At 43.0% G+C, this 22,778-nt stretch overlaps 1 protein-coding gene across 2 annotated transcripts in view; it reads right to left on the bottom strand.

Moving 5' to 3' along the window:
• Nucleotides 1-22,778, bottom strand: part of klf12b (Kruppel-like factor 12b) — a 58,655-nt gene that overhangs the window by 29,863 nt on the left and 6,014 nt on the right. For both annotated transcript variants that reach the window (XM_049593614.1, XM_049593615.1), the window contains exon 2: nucleotides 5,903-5,985. In XM_049593614.1, coding sequence (XP_049449571.1) covers nucleotides 5,903-5,968 — 66 coding nt within the window. In that variant the 5' untranslated portion in view covers nucleotides 5,969-5,985. The remainder of the gene's footprint in view (nucleotides 1-5,902; nucleotides 5,986-22,778) is intronic.

The following is a 22,778-nucleotide window of genomic DNA, read 5'->3' as shown; positions in this document are numbered from 1 at the left end:
GTTTTTTCAACTCGAGGAGTTCGGAGCGCTCTGGCAAAAACGCCAGGTGCCTAGAGCAGAAATGCGAGGTGTGTTGAATGCAAAAAACGTGAGCAAAAAGCTTCAGTCTCATTAAAAACAATTACAAAAAGCCGCCTCCAGCCTTAGACCTTAGCCCAGCTGGGTCCTTAGACCAGCATCCCCTGTGTTCAGCAATGTTAAACTACTGTTTTTCTCAATGGAGTCAAAGACAGTGATATAATCAGAAATCACTGTCTAATGGCTGAAATACTTTTGCTGCCGCCCTCATCCACAGCAGTACATTGCTAAGCTGTCGTGGCGGGGCTCCTGCCTGCTTCTCCAAACTGGGAGCATGTCAATTGACTTTCACTGTATATAGACTATGGGTAAGAACCACACACAACCCCATTTCAAAAGATAAGAACTGTTCCTTTGACACCAGTCTTAATGAAAAATTGGATGAGGTCATTATTTATGTTGTGCTGTGAGGAAGAAATCATCATTCCTCCTTTGTGGAAACTTGCACAGTTCAGTCAGAGAAACTTCCCACAAGAAATTGACCATTTATAGCCAATATTTATACAGTTATATTTGGCAGAAAATGCGCTGCTCTTTGAGGGAGCTCCCAAAAACCCAATGAGGATTCTACTGGAAGAGCTTCCCCTGATAAAGTTACATTATTAATTCGAGAGTAAAGTCAACAAAACCGAAAGCTTCAACACATCAAGAGGAGGCTGGGTGGAGGTTGGGAGGAAGCCGAGGCGGAAAACGTCTCTACCTGTAAGAATATAATTGGATCTGAAGGGTCAACTGGTAGCCGCTTAGCTAATGAATGAGCCACTGATGGGAAAGCATGAATAAAGCAGCTGATGCAAGCTCTTTATTTTATTACCTCACCATAGTTAACGCAATGCTCCAGTTTGGACTTGCAAATGTCGGCTGTTGAGTTGTTTTGTCCACTCACAATATGTCCCTGGGGTGATTGTTAAGTTATGACTCCGATGGGTGGGGACTCATAAAAACACATTCATGTGATGCTGAGTTTGCAGAGAAAGAATTAGTTGTGCTCACTGTTATTCTCACAATATTCATGTAACAGAAAACATGTAAAGCAACAGATTTTAGTCACAGTTGACCCTCCTTGCTATAAAAGTTGGTAACAAGCATTTAATCAAAGGTTTATAACCAACATGAAAGATATAGAACACCATGTTGCCAAGAGTCTAGTCTTAACGATCCCTCCCTTGGGCTCTTTAACTTCTCATTTGTTTTATCCCTCCCTGTAAATCCGCTATCTAACTATCTACCCATAGTTTCTGCTCCTCAGCTTTACCTTGAAACATTTCAAGAGAAATACCGCTTAATTGATAACACGCATGTTTGTGGTGTCAAACGTGCTCCGTGTGTCTCCTGCATCAACTCCATGTAGCCCTTCTTGACAGACCCCGAGGCTATCATCCAGCTGCTTTTGCACAGGATCTCTCTGTGTTTGCATGTTCTGTATAGGATAGGATGTGAGTGTCACGGACCGCCTGGAGCCATACTGCCTCGAGGCTTTGAAGTCATTAGATCCATTGGGGCTGATCTCGGCGTAGAAGTCTTGTCTTTCTCAGTATAAGTGCTCTTAGAGTGCGTCTAGTTGGCTACGAAACTTCTGCGGCATTGCCAGTTCTCCCTGCCGCTTCACGGAGACAGAGGAAAAAGAGGGGAATGAGGGAAATATAATTGTGCCAACCACAAGTGGAATCTGAATGCTGTTCAGTAATATTTCGTGGTTAATGAAACAGATATGTTGTTTCAGTCCTGAACGCTGATTGGCTGAGCCTTGTTTGAAGTTGTGGCAAATACAAGCACCTGTTCATGTGATGGAACTCTGAATCAGGTCAATATTTACTGATTGATGATTAAATGAAAGAAAAGAAAGAACTTGCAGATCGGAAATGTATATGTGAGGTCTTGTCTTCCAGAGAGCACTGACGGATTTATTCCTCTTTAAAAGACCAACTGAAAAGCGTTGAGCAGTCAGGGTTTAGGGGCAGGGATTCTGACATGTCTCAGGATTTGATGTGAATTTGTGACAGTTGCAACAGGTCTCTCGTTGTCCTGATGATGTGATGTAACATTTGTCCACACAAAGGGATTGGCTGACGCCTTTATTGGCGAATGGTGCGAATGTTCAGAAAAATCTGCTTGTCGCTTTTTTTTTTCATCTGTTCACATTCAGTGTGAAAGTTGCCTACTCATAACATAACAAGTTTGAAAACATATTTTGACATACAAATCAAACACACGGCAACCTCAGTTAGATCCATCCTGGCTCCTCTACAGTGCCAGCCTCACGCCCAAATATGGTCACGTCTGGCTCCAAAAACAAAAAGACTGCGACAGCCTCAATGCTGAAGTCGAGGCCTCAAAACGGGAGTCGACAAACCAATCGGTGATGTCATGGTAGTTACACCCATTATTTTACAGTCTATGGAATTAACTGTAAAAAAAACGCCCCCTGTGTGTAAAAGCCTTGACTCATGATTAAAATACTTGAGTGTTTATCTGTGATTTGATTAAAGGTATTATTTTGGGGGGATGCGGTGACGGTATGATATTGCGGTATCGTCTTCTCTTCTCTTACACCTTAAATAAAACAATTTAAAAAGCCATACAAAACGGTTGCTAATCCATTTATTATTGTGTATAAAACATTATATAGTATGTATAAATGTTTGAGGGAAGAGGGAGGGGCGGCGGCTCCCTCGGGCCTGGGTTTGGTGCGGTCGGCCAGGCCACCTCCGTCACGTAGTGAGGGAGGTGCTGCCGGGCCCTGTTCTGCCGCCGTAGCCGCAGTACTGCGGTATGAAGGTAACCACAAAAGCAGTACCGCGGCTCATGTTTACTGCGGTAAGTTACCGTCACCGCAAATACCGCCCAGCCCTAATTAAAGGTAGCACAAGAAGACTCCTGAGCTAGCTCAATGTTTGACAACAATATCGAGCCAGCTAACAACTTTAGCCGCGTCATCCATAATAGAGCTGTCACATTTTATTTGATTAGTTACCATTCAAATGTGGGGGAAAAAAATTCATCATATCTCTGACCCCATTACATGCCCTGTTACCCTGTCAGTTAACTGGGTTATGGTCGGTCTCTTTGCTGACAAAAATGTTAGCATAACGTGAGGAAGCAGAGCCACACGCGGCTCTTTAGCCCCTCTCCAGTGGCTCCTTGTGGCTTTGAAAGAAAATTATAGGGAAATGAATAACTGCTATTTTTTGTAACGTTTTCAGTGTTGTAAGCCTGAAGTGATTCTTACATTTTTCAACTTTAAAAATGTGTAGCCTATATACAGATTTTTAAAAATCCTTTCAACATTTAGTCAAACAAAATGTGTGTCCAATGTCTGAGGCCTGGCGCCTTTTCCTCTAAAAACGTCACAAGTGATGGCTACAGTAGTCTTGAGTCTCCGTAGCTGGGCTAGCTGTGGAGTCCAAATCCCAAAAGGGAAAAGTCCCAGGGGAAAAATAGAGAATGTAATAGTGTGGAGAAATTTGTTTGCTTTCATCGGCAACGCTGCAAAGTTAAAGGACCAAATATTCAAAAATAGCCCACTGCAGAGTCGCCACCTTGTGGTAAAACATATTAATGAATGCAAATTCAGATCTATTAGTAATGTTGACTTAAAAGACTGTGTTACTAGGCTCAAATATGTGTTGCAGCTACAGACAATTTTTTTTTTCTTTTTTGGCCAAAACGGGCCAAAATAAGGCTGTTTGTTACTGTAAAATGCAGCTGCCTTACAGTTATGTTAGCGAAACATCGATTCTCCATGGTAGTTTATTTTAAGAGTCATGGGCTGTGTTTGAAATTTGAATTTGAACAAACAATTTTGAATTTTGGTTTTGAGAAAGTGACAGCCCTAATACCAGACAAATTATGCTGTGGCAAAGACAGCTGAAGTGAAGAATACCACTTTCCTTTGTGTATAAAAAAGACTGTTCTATCTCTTTATTCAGACGTGTTTTACTGTACATTCAGTCACTGACAACCTGTTAAAATTGGCCAATCCTGTGGGCTCCTGTGTAAAAAACAAAACACTTGTGTGTAAAGGTCAAAACAACACTGTGTATAGAGTTACGCAAAAGTGAAAGCAGAAAGTTATTTGCATTTTGGAGCTCCCAGACACATCTCAAGCAGCACTAATGGAAAACTTGATCCACCCCCTGCTCTCACTTTGACAGATACAAACACATGTATGCGCTCAAACCTACACGCACCCTGACACACATATAAAGATATGCTCGACCCGCCTGCCTGCCTCTGTCCTCATGCCATTGTCTTTATTAGGGGATACTGGTTAGCGGGGCAGATTTTCCAGCCCCTTGCGGGTGAATTGTCTAACAAGGCAGACCATTTCCAGCAAGCCCTTGGCCCCCCGCCACCCAAATGAAGACCACATTTCTGCAGCAGCCTAAACTGTCTGTCTACCGTCTGAAGGGAAGCACAGTCTGTTAGGGCAAGATAGGATCTCGGTGCACTTCAAAGCCGTGTGGGCTGCAGTGCTCACATCCTGTCTGTGACTGACATCACTACACGTATGGAGAATGACTTCAAACCCGAGGTATTAGGTAGCAGCTCGGGAGCACGGCTCCTGAGCCGCTGAGCCACAGCTGAGAGCAGGACACCCAGAAAGTGACCACCTGCTGCCTCTCCGTCAAACTCTTAGATGTGGAGAGGCCGCTTCGATTTGTATCAATACAAAAGCACCTATGCAGCCGAACAATTCTCTAACTGAGGTAAGCTGATGGGTTATCAGCAGCTGGTGTTTTTCCCATCCATCACGGACTAATGCTCTCGGTTTCAGCTCAACAGAAACTATTTTGCTCTTCTCCCATGAAAGTGCGCTCGGTGATATATTAGGGGCAGGGATATTATTGATATGTTATGAATGGAAATCAATAATAACTGAACACTAATTCATCATGATTACAAATATTAAGTGGCCCGCACCCGCTGCACACACAGCTGTGGCAGCAACACAAAGCCCTCGTAACCTAGCAACAGCTTCTCCATAACAAGACCACTTTATTTCTAGGTATGTTGGACCGGAGAGCACTGATACTGTATGTGGGCCATGAAAACCTCACATGAGGTAACTCCATTATTCCAAACATGGTCAATAAGTGCAGTGTATCTCAACATGAAACTTAAATATGAGATAAAAATGTTCATTTTAAGAAAAATAAACAAAATGTTCCTGGTGCAAAATTACGAACGCTCATAATTCATGTCGTGACAATTAACTTCTTCTTTGTGATACATTCATATTGAGCAACGAGGTGACAGAGAGCGCTGTGAGAGAACAGAGGCATGCATGAGATACAGTAGAGGAAGAGATGGAGCTGTGATAAGTGTTTGCGGAGGAAGAGTATAGTGTGGTGTGTTTGTCTGTGTGTATTTGTGCACACAAGCGAGAGATTACTCATGTGTTTATGAGAAATAAGAGTATGGGAGGATGAAGGGAAATCGAGAGACGTAAAGGGGCAGAGATAAGATTTTCCCATGTGACCCTCCTCCCTGGAGCAGTGGCTACATCTGTGCAATCACCCCCAGCCAGCGCGGACTCTCTGCTGGCCCCAGTCACCTCCCTCGAAACCCCCCAATGCATTCCTGCTCCAGCTGTGGCTCTCCTCCTCCTCCTCCTCCTCCTTCTTCTCCTTGGTTCTTCTCCTCTTCCTGCTTACTACCATGCTCTCCGACCACTCCTCTTAGCCCCCACACTCACTCACTCGCTCACTTGCTTAGGCCTGGGAGTAATTATGAGCCCATTGCCAGGAGGAGGAAAGACGGAAAGGAAAGCAGGGGGAGAAAAAAAAAAAGGGAATTGTCTGGAAAACAACTGCTCTCTTACCCCTTGTTCCGATTCCAGGGGCTCAGCTTTGACTCGGACTGCAGGCATTCCGTCAAGCATTAACATCCTGTTTCTTAGGCTGCCTGCAAAAGGAAACAGAGGAGGTGTAAGACGGGTGTTTTAGCATGACTAAGCAGGTCCCACACTCGGCTATTCACACATGGACATCTACGATGTTGTGCCTGCACCCACTGAGAGATAAACACATTTTAAATAGACACGAATTCATGTTTCGAAACCGTCAGAAGCTGACAGACAAAAGATGCACACAAACTGGGTAAACTCAGTCGGCGCGCAGCATGACTCCCTCTTCTCCATAATAAAGATTTTCAATTGCCTGGTGGGCTGCTGCAGGGCTAATAACACTTCATAACGCTGGATAAAATCCTCTTAAGACTTCAATGGAATACAAATACTTGCTTTGATATACAGCAACGGCAACAGCACTGCCACAATGTGCTCCCTAACCGTTGACATAATAAAATAATAATTGATACTTGGAGACAGATTTTTGACACTCCTAAAGATAGTACTTCATACTCATGATGATGTCTGTTATATTAATGCCACAATATGACACATGCAAACACACAAAAACACACTTCTTAGCACAGCTATACATTCATGCTTCCCTCTGCTGCCTCTGCAAAGTGGGCAGCGGTGCCCGGCTCCTCAGCTCCGTGCTGTGGCTTTAAGAGGGATACTCAGATGGAGCCAACGACAACAATGCATGTTCCCCGTATCCCTCAGTTAGGGCCGACCTGAGGTAACCCTTCCCTCTTATTATTTTAGCAGCAGTACATGGAGGAATGCAAGCAAGGCAAATAGACTCTAAACATCTCTATTACTCTCCACTGCTGGCACCAGCAGCGGGACGTGTGGCCCAATCCTCGCAGTCAGCAGCGCCGCAGCCACCCTGACCGCTCTCATGCGGAGGAAAACAAGCCCAGCCAATCACAAATGACATATAGCCTTTCTCCGCGGTTGGTTGCCTCATCGTTGAACTACATTAACCATCTCTACATCCATGAGGCCTTCCAATAATTAAGATTTTGTTTTTTACTCACCAGAAAATCCACTCAAGATGGTTAACAAAAACATTTCTTTTTTTTACAGATTTAAATAATGGAGAAAAAAATAATAATTTAAAGCCAAGTATTGTTCCCGCTACCTCTTAGATTCTCAAGCGAAAGGGCTAAATCCTGACTGTGTTTGTGTGTGAGGGAGGGAGGTAGAGAAAGAGGGAGGATTTACTCTCTCAATCTGCAACCCCCCCAGATCTCGCCTCTCAGGTCTAAGTCCCTCAGGTACCCTGGCTGTGCTGCTATTGTATTGTTGTCCAGGATGTCCTTCGGCTTCAGGTCTTGGTAGGCCCAGATAGCGTTGCCATAGTAACGGCTGGGGCGGGTGGAGCTGCAGCCTCGGTCCAGCCTCAAGCCATGTGTTGAGGAGAAGAAGCGAGAGAGGAGGCAGAAAGTGAGGTTTGTTTTGCTCGAGATGACCATCGCTCTGGTGTTTTATCCTTCTCGGAGACTAAATTATACTTTTCAAAAGGATAAAATCTTGATTTTCTCGTGGGGTATATTTAACTTTCTCCAAATGGTTCATTTTTGAGCGTCAGAAAAGTTAAACTCGTCCAAACTTATTTGTTGTCCGCACTCCTTTTACTGAGTGTCGAAACACTTTTCAATTTTTAAGAGCATGTCAGAATTTCATATTTCTCGAAAGCAGCAAGCGTCCAGTTCAGTTAATCCAGTGGTTTGTGATCATCTTCCTAATGAACTGGCCTGCAGCAGGCTATTCATAGGAAATCAATGGCTATTGCATGCCTCTGCCTGTGACTGCAATGACCAAAGAGCTAACAGCAGTGAGAGACACCTAACACTGAGTAATGAGCTAACAGAGGGGCGCTGCGTGTTGAAGAGGTCATGTCGAAACACTTTGACCGAAGTCAACTGTCATCTGGAACACGTCTGCCGCTTCGGGATAACAAACCGAAAAGATAACAAGATGAACAAAGATTGAGTTTGAAATGAGGAGAATTTGTTCAAGGTAATAAACCAAAGTGTATCCAGGATTCTCTATCACTAAATTTGGTCTGCTGGCGGCAGGCTTAGGCAACCAGCAGTGTGCTGTCCATCAGCGGTATGAGGCTCTGTGTGTGGGAGATGGAGAGAGGGAGGGGGGGTTAGAGGGAAACAGGGTAGATTAAGATCACCTTTCCATTTGCTGCACTCTGAAATGAAATGGCCATCCCAGGTGTGTGGGGGAGTTGGATGGAGAGAGGAGGGCAGTGGAGTGTTGAGGCATCTCATTTCTCTCTCCTACCTGCCCTCCCGTCCCCACCAAAATCCCTGGAATGAAAAAAAGAAAAAAGGTAAAGGGAGCAGGTGAAGATTGAGGCCAGTCCTTGCAGTAAGAAAATGCTTCAAATGTACATGTTTCAGTGTCTGCTGCTCTCTTTGCTTCTCTGTTTGTGCTTATTTATGTGTCTGCTAATGCATTTCCAAGTACGAACTGTAACTCCCACCACATAGCCACATCTATGACCTCAGGTCCACTATCTCAGAGTTCGCTGATCGCCATCAGCGCTGTGCTGATGGAGGCGATAGCAACGAGCTGGAGTGGAAAGATAGAGCCCGGGCGAACCGACCCTGAACACACTACCTGGATCAATTAGAGGTGACAAACCTCCCTAGGAAAATGTCACTCTGAGACCAAATGATGACCTCATACACTAGTGACATCATCCGTACTGACGCATGTGGAGATGTTCACACACACACCATATAAACCCAGAGGATTTCATAAGGAATCATGTAAAAATGCTAATAAGTCTACAAAACCAGTCAGTGAGGCAAGTTTAATTTTATATGACCTGAGCTGTGAGTTCATGTTATCTCAGCATACTGTATGTGAGTGTGAAAAGACATAGGTTTCATTCCAACATGGAGGGCAAAAAGTGGGGATCGTCTGCTAGAAAATTTTGATCGTCAGACACTTAATTTCCTGCATTCTGGTGCATTTTATTGCATCAATTTTGCCTTTTCTGCACCAATTTATGGTGTTTATGTCTTTAATTTTGTCAAAGTAAAAGTCCTCTGTTACTTAAGTGTTTTTATTTGGGGGAAAAACGTACATATTCTAAATATTAAAAGGGGATGTGTCCCCTGCATCACCCTCGAAAAATGAAGACAGATTCTGCTTAAAGGGCAAGTTCAGTTTATTTCATCCTGGACACTATTTCCTATTTTTTTGTGTATAAGTGACTAATGTGAACAACAGTTATTGAAATTGGTCCAGTATCGAGCATGACTGCGGCAGCCAGCAGTGACGAAACACGCTGCGATGTAACCATTTGGGGCAATTGTGCACCGTCAGTTTATATCCACTAAAAGTGCTTGTTTTTGTCACTGACAGGCTCAGATTGTTCTTATAAATGTTTGACAACATTATAGAAAAGATCCAAACAGAGATAGACCTCTTTGTTAAAGAGCAAGATTGTTTTTTTGAAACCAGAAACAGCCCCAAAATTGCTATCGTCAAATATACCAGACTCCATTTAAAAAACGTGTAATTTTATCATCTTAAAACACACTTCATTCAAAGACGACAGGAGCTAACTAAAACTCAAACACCGTCTTGGTTTGTCACTTCCACTATTCCAGTAATCACCAACTCTGGTTTGGTTAAAATTAACCCTTAAATCACCGAGTTCATTGTGAAAATATGCTGCCTCAATACACGCTAAAATTACTGTTTAATTAAATGGAGTCTGGTTGGCTTGACGATAGTAATTTTGGGGCTGTTTCTGGTTAAACAAAAAGGATCTTATACTTTAACAAAAAGGTCTATCTCTATAGGGACCCTTTTCAAAATGGTGTCAGACATCTATAATCACAATCTGAGCCTGTCAGTGGCAAAAACAAACACTTTAAGTGGATGTAAACTGACGGTGCTCAATTGCCCTGAGTGGTTACATTACAGCCTGTTTTGTGGCTGCCAGCTGCAGCGGTTTTGGTAAATGCTGAACCCGCTTCAAAAATTGTTGTTCCTATTAGTCACTTAGACACAAAAATGTTGGAAAATGGGATCCAGGTTGAAACGTACCAAAGTTACCCTTTAAAACTGCCTCTGAGTGTTCACACAAACACCAATGTAATATTTTTTTGTTTTGTTTTGTTTTGTTTAAGTAAAAGTTAAGCCTAAACAAACTCCTGAGACCAGATTTAGTATCTGGCTGTGTGTACCATCTCTCTGTTTTCTCCCATCTCCCCCTCATGTGCACATACTTGCACATATACACACACGAACACCACACGCCCTGAAACACACTGTAACAGACGGGCCCCGCCAATGCTTTGTTCCCATGTCGAGTGCCCAGAGCAACTGGGTGCATCTGTGTCACAGAGGCTGGACCTGCTGCCATGGGCTGGGATGGAAGAGAGATGGAAGAGGGTGAAGGGGGGGAAAGGAAAGGAAAGGAAAGGAAAGGAAAGGGGGCAATGAATTATAGGGGATACATGAGGAAGTGTTAAGGAAGGTGATAGCAAGAGAAGTGAAGTGAGGGCGGGGGCTTGTTGAAGAGCGCAGAGTTGCTGGCAGGAGCAGTGGTTAGGGGAAGCAACCAAGGGGAGTTGAAGAGGTTGAGGAGAGGGGGGTGTTTAGTGGGGAGGAGGAGGAGGAGGGGCGGGAGTCAGAGAAGCGAGAGAGGGTAGAGAGGGGATATGGAACCCAGCCAAGGCCCGGTCGAGCGCAAAGCACACGGTGCAAGAATGCCAACAGACCCCCTCCCACCTGGTCCTCTACCAAAGAGGAGAGAAAGAAAAAGGGGACGCGAGAAGAAGGAAGCAGCAGGGAAAAACATTTCTAAATGTTGCAAATCAGAAACAAATGATTATGTAGTGATATAAGTGTGACTGCATAAAGAGGACGGAGCTGCAGATGATGTGAGATGAGCTTTTCCTGTGTTTTTCCTGTATTGTGTGCCGCTGGCCTCTTTGCCACGGCTCACTTCCCTCTTCTGTGCCCCTGGACACCCCAATGTGACACATTGGCCTGATAACCAGCCTACAACTCACCAGCACACTCCTCCGCTTCCTCTCTTTTGACTCACCCAGTGCAGCAACTTTAAGTAAACTAGTGAAAGCTGACTGCGTTCACAACATGCTAAGAAAATGCTTCCTAGTAAAAAAAAAAAAAAGCATTGGCTGAGTGACACTTAGCAGACCCTGGAAAATAAGCATCTAATATATGTTCAGCAATAAAACATTTATCTGGTCTGCCAGCGGTGAAGACACAATAGAGCCACAGCTGAATCACAGCTGATTTTCGATCTCAGCCTCAGTCTGCTTCATGTTAAGCTGTGTCTGCTCATGACCTCATCTTGTTGGCCTCATTCTGCTCTTGAGAGCCCATTCAAATAGTTCCCTGCAGAGTTACTGCTTAAAGAGTAACTGCACCCAGGCAAATAACAGTGGTTTGAGTGGTCAAAGATTCAGAAGACTTGAACCTTCAACCCACAGAGGTCAGAGCTGCTCTACAAAGCCAAAACACATAAACAAGTATTAAATCAAAACCAGCGTTGGATTTTTTTTGACATCTATTTTATTGTATTAAGAAAATTATACCAAAGAAATGTGTAAATTTAAGTATGTAGTATTTGTAAGAATGGTACAACAAACCTTAAGAGCCAGGCTAAAGCTAAAGCTAATTTGCCAACTTTTTCTGACCTGTTTCCTATTATCACAAAATCAGTTTTAGGCATTCTGCCTTTCCATAATTGAGTTTTTCTACACCACATTTATAAGTCAGAGGTAAAATGTAATCATAATGGATAAAAAACCTAAAAGCTGGCACGCTTATATAGTAATGATGTTAATCATCTTCAAGAGGTACAAAGTTAAGACTGAATACCTGTATTCATATATGTAACAAGCTTTGGCTAAGTCGCCTTCAAATTCTTTTTTCTAAATTCATAGTTTGTAGTTACTAGTGTGTGCTGCAATGCAACTCAAAAATCTCTGACCTTTGCTCCCACAGTGTGTGTTCGTCCTCTGTTCAGACAAAAACTTGACATGAATTGGATTTCTATAGAGTTGCGCAGTCATAAAAGAAAGATTCAAGTCTCTCCGAATCGAAGCAGCAGAGGTGGAAATATCGTGACTTTTAGCCCTTAGTATGGGTCAAACTCAAACACGTTGCCCATAATGCAACTAGAGATGTAAAATGCATTAATCTGGATATGGGTGCAACGTGAAAACATCAATACATAAAGTCATCTTTAAAGGTATACTAAGCAGGATTGTTTGTTACTGTTTGTAAAGACTCTCACCAGCTAAAGTGAAAGTAAACGCCGACCCCTGATTCACTCTGGTTTGGCATTTCGCCTTGCTATAGTTGCATTTTCTTTGGCTGTGTCTCTTGGATGCCTGCTGCTTACCTCCTAGCACCTGGTCTATACCTTTTTTTTAAAGTCACAAGCTTTCACCTGATGGCTGTGGGGGTACACGCCCATAAATATCCTGAGTGTAGAGATTGAGAAAATAAGGAAATACAAGCAGAGGGCAGAGTCTCTGCTGCCACACACTTCATGTGGTTCATGAGTAATGATTAAGAGGAATTAAATCTGTAAATCTATAAAACATGCATTCATTTTGAAAGTAGCATAGCACGCCTACGTTCCCATTTCTGTCCAAGCATACCTCATTCTTAAACTTTCAAACAGCCTAATGTGGAATTCATACTTCTGCATTGAATCAACGGTGTAGCTACAGCGTAAGCTCCATGTCGACGCAGAGCCTACGCCGTAGCCTGACGTGCACCTCCCCAGAAATGTAACTACATATCGTGGTGACGCAGACCTCCTGTCTATTTTTGTAAACTGAAACCATTTCCCTCAGTGGAAACGAAGCTTTTATTTACTTTAATTTCATAGATAAGAAACAATAAATTGTGAAGACAATAAAGCCTCCACAAAAATAGCATTTTAAGTCTTGTGTTTGATTTATCCTGGCTTCATATGAGCAGAGGAAATCTCCGCTTGTCACTAGGCTAATTTATACAATGTAAAATGCCATAGGCTTGTGCTAACAATGTTAGCATGTTGTATTTGTTTGGAAAAATGTTTAGTATAAGACAGCTGTTATGTCTGTGAACCTTGTGAGTTGTAATGGAGCTGAATTTTGTGACGTTACCTTTGTTAGATGTTGCTGTTGTTCCTGGCTTTATATGAGTAGAGGAAAAGTCTGTTAGTCGCTAGCTAATTTATACAATGTAAAATGCCATAGGCTTGTGCTAAAAACGTTAGCATGTTGTATTTGTGGGGAAAATGTGATCAGATACGGACAAGTGTTTGTCTGTGAATGCTGTGAGTTATAGCGAAGCTGATTTGTCTCTATTAAGCCATATTTAATGTGTGTTTAATGTGTGTTTTAAATCAACTAAACATCACAGAAACCTCCACCTCCGACTAGTGTTTTGGAGGTGTAACTGCAGAGTGACACAGACACACCACTGCACAAGTATAAATGCTCACAACGGCCTTTGCGACGTACGTAGGCTATAGTGTTGGGTCTGCCACACAACTATAAATCCCACTTAACGCCAGGCAGACAATGGCAAAGGGCTGAGTACAAGATAATAAAGATATTTACTAATATCGCCTCCTATTGATCGCGAGCTCCCGAATTCAACAGAATCATATTGTGGCAGATTTTATGATTTCAGCAAAATATTCAATTGTTGTCCAAAGTATTGCTAGAACATGTTATCCTTATGAAACCCTGAAATGCATCCAATATATTCTATAGACCCTCCCTTGATGGTAAATGTCCACATCTTTAAACTTGATGTCGCTAATTTGTAAAATTTTGTCTCCAACCTCTGACACCATCAGGGCTGTGATGGGTCATGTTGTGTTTCTTTTCACCTTGTTGAGCTTTGTTCTTCTGTGTATGGACAATGAGAACAATAAAAAGTCAGAGTCCTTGTATATGCCCACACACTTGGCCAATACAGCTGACTCTGATCAGGGCTCATTTCGTCAGACTTGATAAAACTTCCTCCAGAGCCACAGAAGATACATAACAACTCTTTGTACAGGCTGACTAGTGCTCCATGTGACGAGCAAACTGACCTTTAAAATCAGCGGAGTTTCCCTTTAAAGAACAACACCTACCAGGTAAACAGTCATGATGCTGTTTGTTATGTGTGCGTCCGTGTGAGCAAGGTGGGGATGTGTGTTTTCCCTCAGACTTCACTCCTGGATGTACTGACATGGACATAGTCTGTTTTTTTCTAATCATTCCTGGCACTCTGTGAATGGTCTCAGAATTTCCATTTCATAAGCCGTATTTTCCTTGGCAGGAGCAGCAAGCGAAGTCTTTTGGATGCTTCTGGGACATTTTTGAACGGGGCTCAAGAGAGCAGAGTGCTGCTACCTCACTGCTCATAGAAGTGTGGACTTCTCTAACCCCCAACAAGCACAATGGCATCAAACCACAGTTTATATGCACTACCCTTTGAAAAAACAAGTTCCCTTTAGGGTTAAAAACCCCTTAGAGATGCACTCAACTGATGCACTTTACCTCAAAACACCCTGCCCTTTTCCTCTGGGAATAAATCAGTTCCACAGAGGGAAAGCACAGCTTTCTTCATGAACACAGTTATTATTAGACAGAATACACTCCTCGTATATTGGATGTTTTCATCTCTAGGACATACAGCCAAACGTGGGGAGCTTATCAGGTCCCATCAATTTAAACTGAATGTCATCCTCTATCTGTCTGATGCTATCCAGCCTTCACTTGTTGTTGAATTTGATGTGCTGTACATGAATGACTGGGCTCCCCACCGCACTTAAACATGCACCCTGCTATTCAGAAACCATCCAATGATTCCATTTCTTGACGTCACAAAACTCAGCTGCACAATAAACACATAATAGAGGATGATTTTATTCAAAGAGCCGTCACCAGCAACAAAATACTCTAAGACTCATCACTTTATGGATATGCCTTGCAGGACCACTTCTAAAGCTGGCTGTGAGGGAGGATGTTATCGACAAAATGCTTGTCAAAAAATGCCATGTACAGGAAAAAAATAAGCATTTCTAAAAACCAAAGACACGGAGGAGAATAGACTGAGACAGCCCCAAAAATGGACAGTAAACCCATTTGCACAGGCTGAATGGACACGGTAAAGGGGGAGTATTGATCTGATTGATCCATACGTCAGAATACAAATCAAGCTCCTTTGTGGTGGAACTCAGCTTTGAGAAAAACCTCAAATAATGTGACCCAGATTAGAAAAACGGGCACATTGGGGAACTCATCATAGATTACAGTCTTTTGCTTTTAAAGTTTTAAATGGTGTATTTCACTGTTTATTGGACAGTTAGTTATTGAATTTTGTGCAAAGCAGAATAGATGCTGTATAAGGTCAAATGAGCCGGGGCTCAGGGGGTTTGATGCAGTATCCACTATCTGTCCAGGGCTGCAAAATGAAGCCAGTGCGGAAGTGCCAAAAACTGCAGTTCCTCTAACGGCAACTTGAGGCTGCCTCCAAGAGCAAGTCCCCATAGACCTTCATGTTAAAATGCCCTTCTTTAAAGCAGAAATTAATTATTTTTTATATGTTTTTAAGGCTTAAGCTATAATTAAGGGCACGGCTGCTTTGAGTCACAGGTGGATGCCATCCATTGACAAGACGGAGGGCAAGATGGCGGTGCGCAGTGGCTTCTCAGCTACCAGCTACTTGCATTTTTAGCTTAGTTAATTATTTATCGTAGGTCTATTCTGTATGCTGCTGGACCTGGGCAATCAATTTTATTCTCTTGTGTTTCTTAACATGTTTGAATGACAATAAACCGAACCTTGAACCTTGAACAACGTTGGTTTGGTAACATAACCATGCCATGACTTCAGTATCAGTAAGGCGTAGTGGTAGCTGTTGCTATTTCCGTGTGTTTTCAGTTCATGACAGTTAATTGTTATGTTTTGGTCCTTATAAACGTCTTGTTAAGCATTTGGTTGGAGTAAAAGACCCTTTAGGTAGTCGGATATTTAGTTTTTCCAGTAAGTACATTTGGCTTTAATGGTTTTAAGCCTGTTTGTTGCTACCGGAAATTAGCATTGGCCTGATCACAGTTAACCAAAGCTGTAAATACACCATGCTAACTACGCTAGCAGCTATCATTAGGATTGTCTTCACCCTCTCATCCAAATATGGTCACTGGACGTAGCCAACATGACATCACTCATAGGTTCGCCCATTTTAAAGCCTTGAGTTTGGCATTTCTAGCATTGTTATTTTGTAGCCAAAAGTGACCATACTGGGAGAAAAGGGAAGAGTTGTGGATGAGTGAGAGGTGGGTGTGACTCATAGACTGTAGTCATTCAACAATTATAGCCCTATAGGCATTGATAAAATTGAAAAGGGTGAGTTATATAAAAGTTTGCCCTGTTTAGTTGACATTGAAATAAGCTTAAGAGGCCAAAGCTGTTTTTTGTACCAGGCTGTAAACATGTTTATTTCTGCTGTATGGAAATAAATGGGGGGGGGGGGGGGGGGCCCTTCCACATTGGATTCATTTTTCAGCCTTGGTGGTTGCCGCTTATTCTGGCTCTAAAAATCCAAGATGGCTACTGCCAAAATGTCAGACTCAAGGTTTTGAAATGGGAGTCCACAAACTTACGGGCAACATCACGACGACTACGTCCATTTTTTCATACAATCTATAACTTGTACTTGGAAGTGGGTTCAACAACAATGAGGAGTGTAGATATCCTTGCACAATGACCTCATTATGTAAGTTCCTGTCCACATCTTAAGCAAAAGTGTTCCTTCATTTACAGTGCACAGTGTAATGTAAAGTAAATTTTCTGTGGGTGATAAAGGGCAGTGAACTCGTGTTCTTGCCTCGGCCAGAGTTCAGCACCTGGGAGGAAACCAGCTCCATTTATAGAGAGTTGATACCCATGTAAATACACAGACAACACACACACACACTAGCAAGGCCCACGGAAGTTCCCATATTCTGGTGGATTGCCCTTGGGTCCTTGCTATTTCTGCCAGGGGCAGGGGGATCCTGTGTCAGTAATCCTGTCGGGATGAGGGGGATGAGGTCACCGGATGCAGCTCAAATCTACTGCCTTCACCAGCAAACACACACGTATACACATGAAAATAATTTGGAGGAGCATTGTGCTGAGTGGACACTACATACAGCACCTCAGCTGTGTGTCAGTGTGTTTACACAAGAAAACAAATGTACAGTTGTTTAATGAAAGGTGCTCAAACAGTAATGCAGCCAAACATACTGAACAGCAGACATATCTGCAGTGTCTCTTTAAAATGGTGAATGTTTGGATAAAAGAAACTCAACACCTTGAATTTGTTTATTAGCCTGTCTAAAATATCACGGGGGTTTTTTTGGTCAAAAGGGAAATCTTTTGTGAATTTTTTGTCTTTGTGAAAGCTCCCCACCTCCGCCAATACCACCTCCGTCCCTTCTACGGTCTTGTGAAACTGTGGGAAATGAAGAAGCGACTTATTCTGAGAGGAAACACTCAAAGCGAAAAGAAGAGTCGGTCGCTGTCTGGTTTGTCTGCGTCTCCGTCTGTGTGTCAAATGCACTTCTTCTTATAAAGCTGACTTCCTGAGTCTCTGCTCCGTTCTACAATCTGGCTAACACACACACACACACACACACACACACACACGTACACACACCTTGTGACCTCTGCCTGCAACCACAATGAACCATATTTATCTTAGATTAAGAGACAGACAGACAGACAGACAGACACAGACACACACACAGACAGACACACACACACACACGCACACAAATGTCTCTCAATATTGCAGCTCAGCTCATGAAAGAAGAATATAGATGCCCATTCAACACAAGCAGCCACCCACACACACCTACAGTGTGCACACACGCGCTGACACACACACACACACGCACACACACCAAATACACACACATACACTCCTCCACAGTGCTCCAGAGAGAGGTAAACAGAAGAGTCTGACATCCTCTTGCATCATGTGCCTCAAATGCAGCAGAGAAACAGCTAAACAAGCTGTGACCGTGACAGCTCTAAAGTGAGGTGGCATTACTCAAGTGAGCTTCGACTTGGAAGTCAAAGCAATTTGTGACACCGTTCGAGACCGTTTATGTCCAATTGAAGATCATTTTGATGTAATCATGAGAAAGAATAAGTTAAATATTCTGTGCGAGGGCTGGACTCAGTTTGGCGCTGAAGATAACCAAAAATAGACGCCACAAAACAGCTCCAAGAAGAGCCAATACACTAGGAGGTCTTCTTGTTTCAACATAATCGGGTGACCTCTCTAGAACACCCTTCACACACACACACACACACACACACACTGACACCTCAGTAAATGCAGTAGGGTCAGTGGCTGTGCATCTAAAATAGCCTCTGACACAAAAACCTCACTTGTACCAAAGGAGGGGGAGGTGGAGCCGAGCAAACCAGGATAAACGTGCGGAGTAATCGTCGCAGCAGCCTTTCAGGAAGATACTGCAATACTCTTTGCATGTTTATGGTGAAGTTTACACACTGATATACTGTGTGTGTGCATGTGAGGGAGGGAGGACGAGAGAGAGAAAGAGGTTAGCGCCAGTGAATCAATAAGAAATGCACTCAGTGACTCTGTTCTCGTCTCTTATTTACTCTCAGTGCACAGGTCCGAGGTTGAGGTGACCACACTGCAGTGCTTAATAATCATCTCAAGCTGACAGAGGCGCATCGTGGGCACAGTCCAGTACACAGTAAATAAAATACTTGAAAACTGGTGACTACTTTCTTATACTACTTCAATAGCTACAGTGTAAGGAAACCACAACACAGCAGAGAAATACCCACGACGCTTTCTCATACCTAAAAGACAGAGGAGGTTGACTTGCACTAACTTCCAAAACAACGCACTGTATATGACTGTCCCCACAACAACATTTTATCCTCAGAATAGTCCTAGTGTAAACATGTTACTAATGCATGAGTTGATGACATGAATCCATCAGCACAACTTAAATTTCTATGTGACAACTTTGATGATTACTTTACTTTTTATTGTCTCTCTTGGATGACATACACTTTTAGTAATGAGTGGATCTTCAAGCGATTATGTGAACTGGATATATCCCAATCCTCACTCAGAGAAAAAAAAACGTTGTGGAGCGTCGTTCCTGTGGGCTACAGCAACACTAAACCCCTGAGCTTGCCTGAGAAGGACCAAATGCACAAAGAGAGAGAGAGAGACTCTCACTGCAGTCTGTTCTATTTTGTTCTGAAAATGTTGACACGCAGCCTCGTTCTGTGGACGATAAACGAGGTGCAGACTGATAAAGGAGGAAATACAGTGAGAGCTGGACGCAGCAGTGAGTGACAACAACCCCACCCACATTTAAGAGTACTGTTTGCAGTGGAAACGCCAAGCGGATCTAGGGTCTAGGTACCATATCTGAAGGGTTACTTTTGGTTCTAAAGGTACCATACTGAAAGTGTTTGGTGGAAATGGGACTTTTGTGGTTAGGCAACCAGCTGGTACCATCAGAAAATTGAAACTCATGTTGAATGTGATCCATATGCCTGGTGTGGACATGATCGTTGTTACAAATTACCTTGTCCTCCAGGAGTCCTCACATTATTAACATCGCACAGCAAGCTGATGAAAGTTTACAGAAGTCTAGTGGACTTTAACTAATCTGTATGCGGTTGGGTCCGTGACTGAATCAACTGCCGTCTTGTTTTGTGTTCATGTGAGTAAATGTGCTTGGGTATAACTTTCTTTTATATTTCAACTTCGTACATGGGCGCACCACTGTCAGGTTAACATGACAAGCTGACATTGGCTCACTCTAGTTATTATTTTATACCTACTAGGTCAATAGTTTCCAGAGGTCTGGTGAAACGCCATTAAAAATCTTGGTCTTGGCTAAAAACACGGAAACGTTGCCACAGCACATCCAACTGTTAATGTTTGACAATAGTTGACTCCACTGCCCCAGACTGAAGATGGAGGTTTTCCATCCTCATCTGCTGCTGTTTCTGAATGATTTTTCTTTTTTTTACTTCCCCCCATTATGTCCTACTATGTTATGAACTCAAAGTGACCCTTGTTTTTGTCCCAATTTGATCAACAGCTGTAAACATGGCAAATCATCGGCATTTGTGCAGTATTAGTAGTCTTTGCCTCCAGCTGCCTGCCCTCCATGAACAGCGAACTGATGACATGCAAAGAAGCTATTACTACGGCAACTAGCTGACACCACCTTACAATAAATGTAAGTATGGGTCAACCCATGCAGTTGTTTTCGGTAAGCGTGGCCTTGAAATACCGCATTTTGGAGAAAGTCTGGCGTGAGAGTAAAACCCCATGAGCACGTACTGTGAATGTGAGTCAGTAAATCATGACACCCAGTCATTGCTCCTCTCGTGCAAAGGTTATAGCTGCTTCTTATGTACGGAGCAGAGGGTCAGAATGAAACCCTGCACCCATCTCTTGCCCTATCAAGATGCATTAGATAAGCATCCTCACAATAACCTGCATCCTTCCCAAGACCACTATCACCACCACCACCACCACCAACCACCCACATACTCTCTTTCCCTCCCCTCCCTAAGGGATGCCAGTACACTCCTGCCCTAATGGGGGATTCTTTCAGTAGGCTACTACCTTTTATCCCCTTAGGCTCTGACAGAGTATGTGCGCTTGTGTTACAGCATGTATGTCTGAATGTGTGTGTGTGTGTGTATCAGCGAACCCCCTTCCCCCAACATATGCACTGTGTACATTCAACTCACAATAGCTCGTCTCCTGAATGCATCACAGCACATGTGCACTCACATGCACTCTCAAAGATCGACCTAGATGTTGTACAATAACTGTACAATGCGAGCATGCAGAAGCACCAATACACTGACTGACTCATCTACAGAATCTACTGTAAACAAGCCACATAGAAATAATATCAGCTCAAGCACTTAAACACACATTCTTTTTTTTTTTTTTGCTTTTCTCCCTGCGCCCTTTTTTTCTCACTGGCTATCCCTTGTGATACAAACAAAGCCATGCATGCAGGCACACACACACGAACACACACGAGCATGCATGCATTTCACTTTAATAGTCTTGCAGCATCACAGAGCACCTACCCTATCTAACCTCACTTTGTGCTGACACAACCAAATCCTCCTCAACACACGCCACATGGAAACAGACAATAATGGACCAACCAAAACATTCCAACACACTGACATTTATTACATCAAATGTGCGCGCAGTTATTTTCGCTCACCGAGTTTTTCCCCCTGGTTTGACCCATTCCAGCTCTCCAACACCACTCAATAAAAGCCAGCAGCTGTGTTTACCTCTATTACTCATCTACTTACGCCTTCACTTCGATCATTTTTCCTCTCTTTTTCAACTGATGCCGTGCTGTGCTGATACCTGGTTGAAGCAGCAAATTGAGAGGAGTTATGGTCCATAGCATGAACCTACATGCAGTTGAGTTAAAGCCAAAGAGCCTGTGGAATGCCACAGGCACCCCAAATGGATTCCACATGTTGTTTGCATAATTTCCTCCCCTAACAGTTGACCTACAGTACAACTGGAAACAAAGTTCACAGTGATCCCTGCAGCATCCTGACGCAGGTCTGCTGAAAGCATCTGCACCGAGGCCGGAGAGATGCAGCTCCCCAAAGATTCAGTAAAGGGAAACTGTTCATGTAAAACGAGCTCTAAAAAGGGTTCAAAACACTCTGAAAATGCTGACTCTGAATGCTCTTTCTTGGCTTCCTTCTTTTTCTCCTTCCTCCTGTTCACAAGCCATATTTGGCTACAGTAAAATACACACTCGGTTGACAGGGGAAACATCACCACAGACGGACAGGCCTTCCATTGACATACCTTTCCATCCTAGCCATGGAAACATGTCGAGCAACCTTAAAATCAGAGTCTGGGGGCAAGCTCTGTTAAATGAGTCACTTCCAGTAAGCACTGACTGTGCTACTCTAGAAATGGTGTAATTACTAAGGGAAAAAAACTTGGATCACTGCGCTGGTCAGGCAACATCATCTTAAATTCTGCCTCCCTTACGTTGGCTTTTAGCAATTTTTTATTTCTACCAAAGGTTTGGTTGCTCTAGAGAAGGTTCACACAATAAAAGCCTCATTTGGGGTGGTGTTTTTTTTTTAATCAAAAACCTTGATATTACTATTGCGACAATATTGTAGGGTTGACTATTTTAAGATAAATAATCATCAGTAATGCGTAGGCTTGGGTATCGTTAAAGTGATACTGATACTAAGAGTACTCATTTGATACCCTTTTTTTTACAATTTCATTGTATACTCATGTGAATCGAAGCATTCAGTCGTGTAAAATGCGACCAACCTTACTTTCAAATGTTCTGTCGTCATCTCAGCACATTTCACCAAACCACAGACCGTACGAGAAGTAGCTGCTGTGGTGGTGGGCCAATCACATGTTGCATTAAATTGAAGAACGCTTGCAATGATTGGCTGCGAGCAAAACCCTACAAAGAGTTATTCTTTTCCACATTACTAGTGCTTTACGGTACCTTAATACCTTTAAGGTATCGACTGAAATAACCCAGTGCTAAGTAGTATTGAAACCTCTCCGGGCAAACAATATACAGATTTGCTCACAGCCAGTCAATACAAGTGTTCTTTGATTTAACGCGACGTGTGACTGGCCCACTACCACAGCAGCAACAGCTCACACAGTCTGTAGTGTGGTAAAGTGGAATGCAGTGTATTTGACGGAGGTGACAATTCAGCATGCAGAGGTGCCACCAAAATATACAGAGGTGTGG

Source organism: Epinephelus fuscoguttatus, linkage group LG13 (assembly GCF_011397635.1).
Source record: "Epinephelus fuscoguttatus linkage group LG13, E.fuscoguttatus.final_Chr_v1".
Taxonomy (NCBI): domain Eukaryota; kingdom Metazoa; phylum Chordata; class Actinopteri; order Perciformes; family Serranidae; genus Epinephelus; species Epinephelus fuscoguttatus.
Note: the sequence above shows the minus strand (reverse complement) of the source record. Positions and strands in the feature narration are given on the sequence as shown.